The sequence below is a fragment of the Osmerus mordax genome, chromosome 17 (genome assembly GCF_038355195.1).
Source record: "Osmerus mordax isolate fOsmMor3 chromosome 17, fOsmMor3.pri, whole genome shotgun sequence".
Taxonomy (NCBI): Eukaryota; Metazoa; Chordata; class Actinopteri; order Osmeriformes; family Osmeridae; genus Osmerus; species Osmerus mordax.
The window spans coordinates 4,178,289-4,193,304 of record NC_090066.1 but is presented as its reverse complement, the minus strand read 5'-3'; the positions used below and the strand labels follow the sequence as shown (position 1 = coordinate 4,193,304).

Genomic DNA, 15,016 nt, shown 5'->3' with positions numbered 1-15,016 from the left:
GGTATATGGGAGAACGTGGGGGGTGTGCGAGTGTTTTTGTGTGTACATGAGTGTTATTGAAGGGTTGTCATGACGGTGACCAAGCAGGGGGCATTGTTGTTGATTATGAATTGCACTCCTGAACAAGGATTAAGATGCATGATGCTGTGTTACCATGGACACGTCATGCCAAATTCGTCATGGTTTGTTTTTGTCCTGTGTGTGGGTGTGTAGGGTGTGTGTGTGAGTGTGTGTGCTGATGCGTGTTTCTCACCTGTTCTTGTTGCTGGAGATCCAATCAGAGATCTGAGCCACCGCCTGGCGGTGACAGTGTTTGTTCCCAAAACTGCAGGCCAGCATGATCACCTCTCTCTGCAACTCTCTGGGAGGGAGGCAGGGAGGGAGGGAGGGAGGGATCAGAAGGAGCATAATAGAAATAGATTTGTCAGAAAGAACACATTACAGTTTACATGAACACACTTAAATGGTAGGACGATGAGCATATATTTGACCTATGTGACCCAGTGGTGATGTAGTGGTGGTGTGGTGACATACTCAGTCTGGTAGGAGGCCTGGAGGATGGAGCCTTCTGGAGTGTTGATTGGCCAGCCCATCTTATGGTACCTGGCTGACACTTGCCTCAGAACGTAGTCCTGGAAACACATATTACATGGTAAGAAAACAAAACTTACACATCTTTAATTCAAATAACCACAACTAATATCAATAATACTGCTTTAAGAATACTACAACTTCTACATTTCCATTTATGCATTTAGCAGACGCTTTTATCCAAAGCGACTTCCAAGAGAAAGTTTTACAAAAGTGCATAGGTCACTGATCATAACAAAGAGATAGCCCCAAACATTGCGGGTAGCCAAACATGATGCATACATTGTGAAAAAAACAAATAAGTCCCAAAGGGAAGAACAATAAGAGCATGTAGTTAGACACGTTACAATTAAATAGCAAGAACCTCAAAAGTGCAAGAGTGTACCTGTGGAAAAAAGCAAGCAACAATAATATATTTCACGGCGAGTACAATCATTTTAAGACAGTTACAACAAACCAACAAAAGCAACAAGTCTCTCAATAAGAGACAACTTCTAACACAGAATACATATAACACTTCTCATATGTATTCCAACAATATTTTTTGTCATCTTCAACATGATCATTATTATCATGGTCATCTTCATCCTTTAGACGTGTGCGTGTGTGTGTGTGTGTGTGAGCCGTACACTGAAGAGGCTGTAGTCTTCTGTGCGGTCCAGCAGTTTGTCCAGCTGGTACAGCGCCCTGCTGGCAGCGTGCCACGGCAGGAACTCCCTTTCTTGGGGCAGATAGCAGATCATCTGAAGGGGCACGTTCTGGGGTAGATACCCTGCCCTGGAGGGGGTGACGGAGAGAGACAGATAAAGAGGTAGAGAGAAATAGAGAGAGGAGAAAGAGAGAGAGAGAGCGAGAAGGGCAGATGAAAGGTAGAGATTTTATTAGACTTTATCAGTACTAAATAGCAGGTGAATCTCTCCTTTCTGTACTACCACAGTTTATAAAAAAGTATCATTCCCAGTGACACAGTTGATACAGGGGTTATTTCTGTGTGTAAAAAAAAACATGAATACAGGTGGTCTGAAAGTCATTGGTACCTAACTGGGCTGGGGCCGACCAGTTCTGCCACCTGGCATGGATCTGAACACAGAAGCACGCTCCCACACAATCCAACAATTCTCTGACCAGGGCTTAAACATGACTGTCAGAGAGTGAGGAGAAGGAAGCGAGATACGAGAAGGAGTGAGAGAGAGGGAGACAACCCAGAGGAGGGTGAGACAGGAGCTCAAATGAGATCTGCGTGTCTCCTGCAACCCCATGTCTGCTCGCCAGTCTTCAGATCTCTCTTCTCCTGACAGCATGCGTTGCAATGCTCTCTCTCTAGCTCACACTGACAGGAATCAACAGCCCCTCTGCTGAACAGACGTCTGCTGATACAACACAGTCTTACACACCACAGTCAGAAATATGCATCCCTGATAAGTCAACAGTAGCCGAACAGAGGAGAGGTTACTCTCATTATGCCTATACATTCAACAGTAGGTCCTCTTGAGCGCTGAGCCGCATCTTTATTCATACCTACATTAAATATGTAACCTGTTGGTACAACATGATTCAATCATGAGTACTGTACATGTAATAACACACTTTATCAAACATTGATTAGGAAATTCATCATGCTTTCTACTGGCAAATTTCCATCAGCGTCACATCAATCTGAGCATAAATATTTGATATTGTTTTTCTTTAATCACCATTAGGTATCAGCCCAGTGAACTGAGAGTATAATAATAGTACACAAGAGCTCAGGTGATCAAACACTAAGTGTGACAGGCCAGAAGGAATACTTTGCTCATAAAGGGATATTACACAAAAATATGTTCACCATTGATCATATGCTTCAAGCCTATGAAAATGGCTCATTTAAGTAAATGTCTTAATGGGAATCCTACAGTCCTGATGCTCTTGGCTATATACTTTAAATGAATGAGAATGTGATCAGTGCATTGGGATGTACTGATACAGTATATTTCAATAGCAGTTGCCTTGAAGACTTCTCATTAAGCTTTTAGCTGTGAAAGCCCCCAGCAAGGTCTCCAACTTAGACCCATTCACACTCTCACGTGTACCCTTACACGCACACACACACACTCCACAGTTGATATAGACAACTCTCTCTATAAAAGGATTCCCTTCATACATAATTATCCTTTCCTCTCCCAGAGCCCTCAACTCTCCGTCTCATACATGCTTCATTCAAGTGTTTGTATGCGCACGTGCATGGATGCCTGTGTGTGTTTGTGTGTGTGTGTGTGTGTGTGAGTGTGCATGTGATTCCTCCAGCTCTGACAGAATCTGAGAAGCAAGTGAGATGAAGAGTTCTCCCCCAGCAAAGTCTCTCTTCCCGGGGGCCTGATCGGAGCGTTTGCTCCCCTCTTCCCTCTCGCCACCACGTCTGAATTATTCAGCCTTGTGAGCCGAAGATGGGGAGGATCATTAAAAATAAAAGAATACTACATTACCATATCACTGTCGCACCATATTGGAGCCCCTGCACTCTGCCACCGGGCAGTGAATGAGTTTATGCACACACCCCCCCCCCCACCCCCTCCCCCACACACACACACAACCACACACAACCACACACAACCACACACTTGAAGTAAAAATCCACAACGAGGCATTGACAAGAAGCTGCTATCAATCATTATCGTACAGTACCCAGCACCCTGGGATCCATGTGGTTACACTCTGTGGTCCCAACCATAGAGTGTAACCCCACACACACACACACATTATCACCCGCCATCCAATCCTGCTCCACTGCTCCAATCAATCAGCTCAAACATTTGCCATTAGACCACCAGGAGGCAGATACCTGTAGTGTCACATGCTTACCATTCAGAAGCACGGCCACATTATCACAGCTGAGCTGCCACTGATTCTACCGCACATTCTGGACGTCAGCAGAAAAAAGTGTCGACGAACCCTCTTACTGATCGAATCCCTTCGTTCTCCAGTCCTGGTTCTCTGGGGGTTCACAGGGTAAACTGTGGACACTGTGGCCCCCCTCCTCTGCTGTCCCAGCTAACAAGAGCCATTAACATCCTAATTGCCTGTTAATTGTTTGGCCATTAAGGTACGGTCTGGGGAGCGTTCTGGGAGATAGCAGGCCTGGCAGCATTCATCACTGCTAATCAGAGAGAGACAGAGAGTGAGAGAAGTGGGGAGTGACAAGAGAGAAAAAGGGGGAGAGAGAGAAGAGTAAGAGAAAAGGAAGTGATGCAGAGAGCAAGTGAAAAGGAGGAAGAGAAATGAGAGATAGAGAACGAATGAATCCTGCTCCGAATTCCACCAGTTTTTCCAATGACAGTCCAGGCATGGCAAGTACAGTCCATTCCCGAGTACACCACCTCAAGGCCTACAGAAAGCCCTCATGTGGTTCACTTTGAGCCAGCCCAGCTCTCCCTAGCTCAGGTCCCACTCATACATCCCTCCACCACCCCTCTCTCTCCCTCTATCCACCCAGCTCTGCATACCTGGGAAACACAAGGGCGGTAACCAGAGGAGAGGAGATGAAAGGAGAGGAGAGGACAGGAAAGCAAAGGCAAGTAGACCAGCAGAACAGATGAGTGAGGGGGGGAGAGCAGAACAAGAAGAGAGCAGAAGAGAGGAGAGAGAGCAGAGCAGAGGAGAGGCGTGATGCAGCCAGACAGGATGGGTGCTACGTGTTCAAAGACACGCTGCAGGCGAGCTGTCAACTACAGAGAGGCTTCTCTCTCGCTCTGCCATCTTTATTTCCTTCTCGGCCTTTCTCTTCCTCTCTCTGTCTATCCCACCTCTTTCTAAACTCCCTCGTTCCCCTACCCCTCCCTCTCCATCTGTGCGTGTGCGAGGAATCTCCAGTGTTGCGTGTCCAGCAGATGAATGCTGCTGTGTCTTACAAGCTGCGCACATAACCAAGAAATCAGTCACACAGGGACCACTCTGTGGACATGGTACATCATTCCTCTACCACTTATAACTGTCATAACAACACCCACACACACAAAAACACAAATGTCTCTGGTTAGAGAGTTTACTTTGCTTGCCTGGCTAGCCCAGTCTAACCCAGACTAGCTTGTCACCTTTTTTGAAAGAGAACAAATTCTGTACTGAAACTTTACACAGGAAACACACCCACCTGGCCAGGTTGAATACGTCATCAATAAGTCCCGCCCTGTTGCCCACAGAGATCATCTAAAGGGAAAGAAAGGGGGATTGGAAGAGGTGAAGATAAGATTAGAGAATATGAAAAGAGTTAATAAGAGAAGAAAAGATTGTTTTTTAATTGTTGGTGTAGTGCAGTAGGACAACACCTATTGTCGACACAGAAATGGTCCATTTAAATGAGGAGGGAGAAAGAAGAGGAAGAGACTACCTCTGGGTTGGTCATCAACTGGCCAATCAGCAACATCCAGTTGTGGAGGTCGTAGTTGACTCTGAAGTAGCCAGTCTGGTTGATGTTGCCTAGCAACCACGTGTCTTCCTCCATACGTCCCACTCTGTGGGTCTCTGTGGAAAAACACACGGGTCTATTGAGGCACTACATGCATGCAGTTTAGACTAGAATGCTTCAGAAACATGGGTGTGTGTGTGTGCATCTGTGTGTGTGTATTGGGGACACAGTTGGGGTGCTGTAATGTGGTTATATCTGACCACATATAGACAGCAGGCAGGATGATGTGCAGACCAGCCAAGCCTGTCACACTTTCAACACCCTGTGCCTGAAGAGTGGCGATTAGGGGAGTTGAATATGTTCTCCATGTCCTCTCCCCTGCTGTATACGTCGCTGTCATGTTCATGATGACAGGAATCATTCTGAGACGGGTTAGCAGGGACTGGGGGGGCTAAACGATGTCACACAGAGTGGAAAACACCCGTCAACAAACCTCTAAGAGAATTTCACGCTAAATTAAACCAGGAAAGGGTGGACAGAGGGATAAGTTCGAAGAAAGCGGGGGAGACTTGTAGAGATTGGACGATTTGGGTAAAGACCAGTACGGACCGTATATGTATACTGTATGATTGTCTATTTCAAGTAAAGAGCCTTGCCAGCCACCAGCCATGTGTGCACAGGAGAGGAGGACAGATGTGTTGAGGATCACCAGGAGCTTGTAATTAACTCAGATGATAGGGGACGTCTGTCTCATGGAGACACGGTAATTCACTGGCACCTCATTTCACCCTCCACAGCCTGAACTCTTTCTCACACACACACACACACACACACACACACACACACACACACACACACACACACACACACACACACACACACACACACACACACACACACACGCACACACAGGGCTTACACGTCCAAGCAGACTGGAGACAGGATGCAGTGTTATGGGAGGACAATCCCAAACAGACAAGGATGGCTGGTTTCATTAAACAGGAGCAGCACAGAGGGGGGTGTGCGGGTGCTCTTGGCCATATGTAACATGATTACACACCCTGCTTTGATTGGACCAGAATATTAACTCTCCTCATGTTTCACTTCCTACCAGCGGTCGAGGACATCTATATATGGCCATAGGATGAGAGTGGTTATGCAGAGGAGTGTGCATGAAGTGTGTGTGTGTTTGTGTGTGTGTATGTTAGCGTGTGTGGATGTGTTAGGAAGAAAGTACCTGTTTTATTGGACACCCAGATGATCGCTTCAGAGGAGATGTGAGTTCTGTTCCCCACTGCTAACGTTAGAGGAATCTGCCACAGGAAACTGGAGGGAGATATAAAGAGTTCGAGGGAGAGATGCATGTTGAAACACTGAAATCTGTTGAAAGATTGCTCAAATTGTAGCATGGCACACTCAAATGTTGTGCCGAAGCACCTCTTTCCTCTCCTGCTACCTGTCTTCCTCAGCTTCTCTTTGCTCTCCTGCTACCTGTCTTCCTCAGCCTCTCTTTCCTCTCCTGCTACCTGTCTTCCTCAGCCTCTCTTTCCTCTCCTGCTACCTGTCTTCCTCAGCCTCTCTTTGCTCTCCTGCTACCTGTCTTCCTCAGCCTCTCTTTGCTCTCCTGCTACCTGTCTTCCTCAGCCTCTCTTTGCTCTCCTGCTACCTGTCTTCCTCAGCCTCTCTTTGCTCTCCTGCTACCTGTCTTCCTCAGCCTCTCTTTGCTCTCCTGCTACCTGTCTTCCTCAGCCTCTCTTTGCTCTCCTGCTACCTGTCTTCCTCAGCCTCTCTTTGCTCTCCTGTTACCTGTCTTCCTCAGCCTCTCTTTGCTCTCCTGCTACCTGTCTTCCTCAGCCTCTCTTTGCTCTCCTGCTACCTGTCTTCCTCAGCCTCTCTTTGCTCTCCTGCTACCTGTCTTCCTCAGCCTCTCTTTGCTCTCCTGCTACCTGTCTTCCTCAGCCTCTCTTTGCTCTCCTGCTACCTGTCTTCCTCAGCCTCTCTTTCCTCTCCTGCTACCTGTCTTCCTCAGCCTCTCTTTCCTCTCCTGCTACCTGTCTTCCTCAGCCTCTCTTTCCTCTCCTGCTACCTGTCTTCCTCAGCCTCTCTTTGCTCTCCTGCTACCTGTCTTCCTCAGCCTCTCTTTGCTCTCCTGCTACGTGTCTTCCTCAGCCTCTCTTTCCTCTCTGCTCTCACTGTTTAGTTATTAGACAGTTGAAAGGGTCCATGATACCTTGCGCAATTTTTTTTCTCACGTCCTCTGCCCCCCCCCCCCCCCCCCATCTTTCTCTCTCTCGGTATGTCTAACTCTTTCTGTCAAACTCACACACCAATGCATGCACCCAAACGACAGGGTGAGAGGAATCAGAGCTGACTGATAACTGCTGTAGATTGCCCCTACGCGTGCTATGATCATCTCTGCTGGGGGTGATGGAGCGGATGGCTTGAACAGTACACACACACACATCCCTCTCTGCTGTCAGCCCGCGGGCACCCTCCGCCACCCCCCCCCCCCCACCCACGCCCGCAACCCCACAATCCTCCTGGGCAGGAGCAGGCATCAAATACAACAGAGTCTGACAGCTGTCATACAGCCACTTCGCCACTGCCTGCCTGTCTAGCCCCCCCTCCCCATTCCGTCTGCCTGCCCCCCAATCCCAACAGTCCCCCCTCCCTCCCTCCACTGCCGCCCCCCTCGCACCTGTACACAAGCCTCTACTGCTGTTTTGAATTCATGCTTGTCAAAATGGCCGACACCTGGGTGGCCTTGTCTCCTCTCTTATCCTCTCCGTCTGCTAAATGGCAGCAGACATTACGGCCAGACAGCAGGGCATGGGGGGAGAGGGGGGAGGGGGGTGACGCGGGAGCAAGTGTGTCTGGGAAAAAGTGGACCCCAGCTGTGCAATTAAAACAATTATAAGGAAGGGAGGTGGGGAGGGAGGGAACAGCAGACTTCCTGATGAGGCTGAGTGCTCTCAGTTGCTCTCTTTTGTTGTGCCCCTCTACAGTGCCCGTGACGTCATCTCCCACCTTCTCCATTCTGATTGGCCCACACTTTCCAAAGCACTGGGGGTCCTGAACCAGGAAGGTATTCTAGAACCAGGGAGATATTCTAGAACCAATAAGGTATTCTACATCCAGGGAGATATTCTAGAACCAAGAAGGTATTCTACATCCAGGGAGATATTCTTTCATCCTGGAAAGAGATAAGAGACAGTGATAAGAGATGCCAAAAAGAGGACGATTAGAGGAGGATACAGCAGAATTAGGGAAAGAAAAAAAACTAGAAGTACATGGAAAGAGAGCAAGTCAATATTCATATCCTCTTACTGTGTGTGCTACATATCAATAGGAAGATGGTGCACAGTACTGTACACTGGGATGTTGGACAGGGTTGTAACTGGGGAAATCATTAACATAATCACAGCACTGACGACTGGGGCGCACTGGCAAACATTCACAGTCGTATCTAGGGCAGAATCTGATGTGTGCGTACAGGCAGCACATTTCCACTACACAGCCCCCATGGTAGGCTCCGGGCCACTTACCCCCCCACCCCCACAACCCCCTTACTAGCGCAATCCACTGCCAGGGAGCCGACACACTTATGTAACTGATGGAACCCATCCAGCCCGGGCGTGCCCCCCTCCTCGGGGACGGGTGACTGGGGCCCACAACTCCACACTGACACAGGGAGGGACTGCAGCTCGTCATCTGCTGCACCGCTGCTGCAGAGGGTCAAGCACTGCTGCGCTCCATGACTTCACCTTTACCTCAACTCCATCCCCCCTTGTCCCCTCTCCTCCCTCTGCTCGCATAACCTCACGTCTCCTTTCCTTCCTCACCTCCCTAATCAATGTTCCACCTCTTCTGCTCTCCTCCCCACTCCTGTCCTGTCCTCTCTTTTCTCCTCTCCACTCCACTCCTCTCTTTTCTCCTCTCCTCTCCTCTCCTCTCCTCTCCTCTCTCCTCTCCTCATAATCGATCATCCAGCTCCCTCAATGTCCTCTCTTCTCTGGGTCTCCATCAGCAGCCCCCAGGGTGTCTCCATCGATTGCCCGTCTGTGAGTGCACTTCACTGGGCAGAGCAGCAGGCGGGGGGCCCCTTGAGGGTCAGGGCAATCAGAAGGGTGATGAGGCGTGAGGGACTGGGGGGCACGGGCAAGACGCCAGGCTGGCAGACTGTCGGCCGTCCTCCAACACCATGTCTGCTCTGTCCCCCTCTCTCCCTCGCTATCTCTATCTCTCTCTATCTCTCTCTCTCCCTCTCCCTCTCTCTCTTACTCTCTCCGCCTCTCTCTCTCTCCTCTCTCTCCCTCTCTCTTTGCCTATGACTTTCATTTCTTCTCCTCACCTTTTTCTATTTGAAAAATAAAATCACCTTTCCTTTGATTTCCTCTAAAGGAATGTTGCCGATCCTATAGCTGCATCAGACTGGGGAGTGTATTTGTATGTGTGTGTTTATAGTGCCTTCAGCTGATTGCTAGTGATGCCGTCACTGTTCAGCATTCACAGTACGGCCAATATCACACAGAATAGACTTTTCAGCATCACTATAAATAATTTGTCCCTATACTCACATAGTATCATAGTGATAGTATTAGTTTATTTAGCTGTAAAAACTATGAGGTCATCAAAGCGCTGCCTGACTGAGTTGTGGTCTGATAAGGTAGCATGTCCACACACTAAACATTGCTAGAAAAACAAGTCTTGCACGTATTTAATAATAATAAAAATACATTCGTTTATTTCCCTCTTGCCCCTACTCCCATTTCTCTCTCTCTCTTTCTCTCTCTCTCTCTCTCTCTCTCTCTCTCTCTCTCTCTCTCTCTCTCTCTCTCTCTCTCTCTCTCTCACACACACTCTACCTCTCTCTCTCACGCTACATCCCTCTCTTTGTATTTCCCTCTTTCTTTCTTTCTTTCTCTCTCTTTCTCTCCCTCTCTCTTCAATAAGAACAGCATGGGATCTTGCTGTACAGATTCTGACTCCACATTTAAATCCAGTCGGCCATGGCCGTGTAACTGAGATTAATTTCTGTGACCGTGCTTGAAGTTCAAGTCAATTATACATCGATAACGCCACATGACAGGACCCGACACGCTCCCCGGCACAATAAACTGGGTTTAGATATGCTGGAAACGTACCTGGGGGAGGCTAACGTAATTAGCAAGAGTAATTGCACACCCCCGTAATAGTCATGCATCTCAGCAGGTGACGACAAAATCAATTTGAGCCTCAAACTACTAATTTCATTTAGCTATTTATTCTCCCCATGACTGGCGTAGGAAAATTTCATATTCTGTGGAGAATAAAGGTATGGTGGTCGGTGTGTAGTGTCTGTATGGACAGAGAGAGGAAAGGTGGGGAAGAGAGAAATAGAGAGAGATGGAGTGTGTGGGTTGTGTGTGTGTGTGTGTGTGTGTTAGGGGGGGGGGTGGCTAACCCATTCATCTGACATTGAGAAGTAGATTGTGGAGGGTGAAGCCTGAAAGTGTGTTTAATGTTTCATGTGTTGAAAGGTAGGTCGTTTTCGTTGTTTTTCAAAGTAAGCCTGTGTGTTCGTGTCTACACTGGAAAACACAAGGGAGCACCTGATCCCTCAAGCGGATGTTTTGTTTGTGTGTGTGTTTTGTGCGGGTGTTTGTGTGTGTAAACAGTCTCATTTCCACCTGACCTTCTTTTGATGAATAAAACATGTGTGTTGTGGAACCCAGTGATGCTCACCACAGGGCCAGGGTTTATCACTCTGTGTTGTGGGAGGCTGCTATGGTACAATCAAAGCATCTCTGTAATCCCATGAAGCGGATGTGTGTGCCCGTGTGAACTATGGCTGCCAAAACCAGCATCTGGACTCAAACCCTGGAAAGAAAAGGGCGTTCTATTCGAGCATGTCTACTGATGTCTGACTATGTGGTGGCTTTACGGACGCACACACACGTGCCCTCGCTCATGTGTGCACACTCGCACACATACCCGTACAAATACTCACACACACAGACACATGCAGACACACACACACACATGCACAGACACACACATTCACAGACTTATTGACAGCTTCTATACAGTTCCAGACTGATACAGTCTGCTATGGTGTTCCTCCCAGCAGTAGACCTGAAGTGCTTAGCAGTGCAAAAGTAGCGACGCCACTTCTTCTGAAATAAATTCTCTCTAAATCCCACTTCTCTCCTTACCATACACTGGCCGTGGCTCCAAGGTGTAACATTTATAATTTATGGCAGAGTATACTGTATGCATGTGTATGTATTTCACAACACAATAGGAGAGATAAATCACCTTATTCTCCTGCTCTCTACTGCTGTTTGGGTGCTGTGCTGCTCTTTTGTGAGAGAGACCCTGAATCCAAGAGAGAGAGAGAGAGAGAGAGAGAGAGAGAGAGAGAGAGAGAGAGAGAGAGAGAGAGAGAGAGAGAGAGAGAGAGAGAGAGAGAGAGAGAGAGAGAGAGAGCTGGCAACTCCTCACTTATAATATCCTTGCCTGCAGGTCACATACAATACTCTAAATTACCTGCCTGTCTGTGTGTCTGCCTGCAAGTCTTTCTGTCTGAATGTCTGCCTTATGTCAATTGTTATTGGTCCTCCTTACCTTTGGGAAAATCCCATTGGCTCGGCCAATTGGTTCTGCCAATATGCGTGTGTGCGCATGTGTGTGTGTGTGAGGGGGAGCGTGTCTATAAGCGCAGCCAGGGGAAGTCAGCTTAGACAGGATAGAGAGCTAAAGGAAGTCTTACCTTGGAGACACAGAAAAAGCATTACCAGTACCAGCCTCTCTCTAGGTAAGCTTCAGACAGATGCAGCCAGAAAAATAAATCGTGTACACCATCTAGGCCCATATGGGCCAGTCAGTCCACTACAAGCAGAGATGACCCTGAGATAGTCAGTCTGCCCAAGCCTTCCAGACAAATACAGACATGTATTTGTCTGGAACAAACATCAGTACCCCAGCAGCATGGCATTATGTGCAGGAACAGGGTACATCTCATTCAAATGTGTGCATGTACCTGAATGAATGTGCGTGTGTGTATCCGTGTGTTTCTGTCTGTGTGTGTGTGTATTAGTGTGTGTGTTTCTGTCTGTGTGTGTGTGTATTAGTGTGTGTGTTTCTGTTTGTGTGTGTGTGTATAGGCGGAAAATGTGTTCCTGAAGAGTTCCTCATACAGGTTGTAAGTAAGTAAGTAAGTAAGTATTTATATAGCACTTTTCATACAAGAATTGCAGCTCAAGGTTGGGGGGGGGGGGCAGTGGTAGGAGTTCCCTTAGGCTATAACAGTTCCTGAGTAAGACAGAACATGGAGAACTCTGTAAAACTGTACTGGTACATTCAGAAATGGGGAGAACAGACCATTAGGACACATTCTCCATCTACATGTCTAACTCCACCACAGAAGCAGACCGGGAGCCATGTGTCCTGTCTCTGAACACATCTCTGCTCTGTGTCTAAACACAACTGAACACATCTCTACTCTGTGTCTAAACACAACTCTGAACACAGCTCTGCTCTGTGTCTAAACACAACTCTGAACACATCTCTGCTCTGTCTCTAAACACAACTGAACACATCTCTGCTCTGTGTCTAAACACAACTCTGAACACAGCTCTGCTCTGTGTCTAAACACAACTCTGAACACATCTCTGCTCTGTCTCTAAACACAACTGAACACATCTCTGATCTGTGTCTAAACACAACTCTGAACACAGCTCTGCTCTGTCTCTAAACACAACTGAACACATCTCTGCTCTGTCTCTAAACACAACTCTGAACACAGCTCTGCTCTGTCTCTAAACACAACTGAACACATCTCTGCTCTGTGTCTAAACACAACTTAGAACACAGGTCTGCTCTGTGTCTAAACACAACTTGGAACACAGGTCTGCTCTGTGTCTAGACATAACTCTGAACACAGCTCTGCCCTCTCTTTGAACACAGCTGTCCTGCTTGTCAAAATAGCTCTTGTTTGTGTCCCTCAGGGAAGCTGTACTGCACACTCCTTCAATCGTGAATACAGAGTGTTTGAGAGAAGGGGGAACACTTCATTTTGAGTGTGTGTGTGAAAATGAAGAGGTCCCTCCGTTTTTCCTCACTCCTTTCACACTCTACACGTTTTTGTACAACAGTATTTTCTCTTCCCCCCAAACCTCTCTCTCTTTCCACCCCCTTCTCAGCCTTCCACTCTCCTTCTCTTACTCCCTCTCTCTCTTTGCCCTGGGTTGACCTGATCAGTGTTTCATCAAAGCATCAACCAGAGAGGGAGAAAAAGAGAGAGAAAGAAAGACAAGGTATTTGAGAATACAGCTCACGGCATGTACCAGAAGCACTGGCCTGTCCCGGCCTGTTGATGAGGCTCACTGATCCTGGACTGTCCTTCTGACGAACCTGCCCCAAACCCGACCACCTCAGACCTTTATCCTCAGCTAATGAGTTCAAAGGAAGACTGAACCTGAAAATGAACCTAAATTGACAATCGACTGTAACTTGACCCCTCCTTGACCTTCTGGATTCTTCTATCGTTCTGTCAAAGACGGAAGAATCCCGCTCTCTCTGCTGACAGGCGTGAGAAGCTAATGCTGACCACCTGACCATCAGTCTAATTAAACTGCATCTGCATGACTGTTAAACGTGACCACACCGCACGTCGACCACAGGGGTCGCGGGAGCGTACCTCTTGTTCAATAGGTCCGGGTCTCGTATCCTGATGTCGGCGTCGTAGATGAAGTGTTCTTGTGTGACCGTGACCGTGCGCTCCGTGCTGTCGTTCTTGCTGATGGTGACCACAGGGTAGCCCATCTGCAGCGTCCAGCGGTCCATCACCTCCTTGATGTTAATGTATTTCCCCTCCGTCTTCATGGCCTAAACGCACATCACATCAATCACTCCATCAATCAAGGTGTCAACTCCGTTGTTACGCAGGGGCACTTAGCAGAATCCTCGTAATCAATATTCTCAATGATTAAAGGACGCAACCTGTGAAAAAAGGAAGAGGATCAATATACAGTATGTGTGTGTGTTTGCACTTGTGTGCGTGTGTGTGTGCGTGTGTGTTGTGCTGGTCAAACAGATGAGGTTGGGTGCAGGTGGGGGACTGATATGGCAGCTCTTCTGTTGTGGAGAGGGTGGGACAAGTGATCATGATCTAGCAGCCTTGTCCTGTGGAGCGGTGAGGGGCTAATCAGGGATCGAGCAAGCCCAGTCTGAGAGGCTTCCTCTCCACACAAGGGCCCTCCAAAACAGCCTGGACCGGAAAGTACGTGGAGAGGAATTGTGGGTTGGATTCTAGGCTTAGGCCCAGTGGTTGGAGGAACAAGTGTGTGTTCGTGTGTGTTCCTAAGAGTCCAGACCTCCTCTACAGTCTCCTCCTCTCCTCACTCCTCCTCTCTACTCCCCTCCTTTCTAATCTGGCCAGACCTTGTGCCAGCATGAGTAGATGGTTCATTAATGATCGGAGATCTGAAGCCTCGCTGCGGAACACGTTCTACATCCTCTCTACAAAGTGAAGGAAACTCTAAAAGTGAAAAATGGAGGACAAGAAATAAATCTAAGACCTTAATTAAAATGCTCAGCGTTGCTGTGGTTACCGTGGGTGACAGAATGCTTCAGTGCTTTCTCTCTCTCTCTCCCTCTCTCTGTCTCTCTCTCTCTCTCTCTCTCTCTGTCTCTCTCTTTCCCTCAGACAAAGTATTTTAACTTCAAAGAAAGTTACAATTAAGGAATGAATCAGCTAATATTCCAGTATGCAGAGTTTGTGAATCTAGCTAGAACTGTAGCAGAGATGGTTTTGAACAATGAGGTTCTCTTGGTCTCAAAAGTACACAGCTGGATTTAAAGTCTTGCTGACTCTAGTTTGAACCCCACACACTATAAAGACAGCACTAAAACAAACCTAGTCTGTACACAGGCTTTTCATAGTTGACATATGTGCTTAAATAGCACTTTGTAAGTGTGTTTAGGTTATTTTTGTATCAAGAGTTCTTCCGACCGGTTGATTGGCAGCTGGACTCCATTTCCAGAGTGTACACAGTCCGGCATAAT

At 47.6% G+C, this 15,016-nt stretch overlaps 1 protein-coding gene across 1 annotated transcript in view; it reads right to left on the bottom strand.

The window, feature by feature from the left end:
* Window positions 1-249: 249 nt before the first annotated feature.
* LOC136960303 (thyrotropin-releasing hormone-degrading ectoenzyme-like) overlaps window positions 250-15,016 on the bottom strand; it is a 72,802-nt gene continuing 58,035 nt past the window's right edge. Inside the window, 7 exon segments of the mRNA XM_067254743.1 lie at window positions 250-361; window positions 535-632; window positions 1,221-1,368; window positions 4,715-4,770; window positions 4,952-5,085; window positions 6,207-6,295; window positions 13,650-13,837. Of these exon segments, the coding sequence (XP_067110844.1) occupies window positions 250-361; window positions 535-632; window positions 1,221-1,368; window positions 4,715-4,770; window positions 4,952-5,085; window positions 6,207-6,295; window positions 13,650-13,837 (825 nt within the window).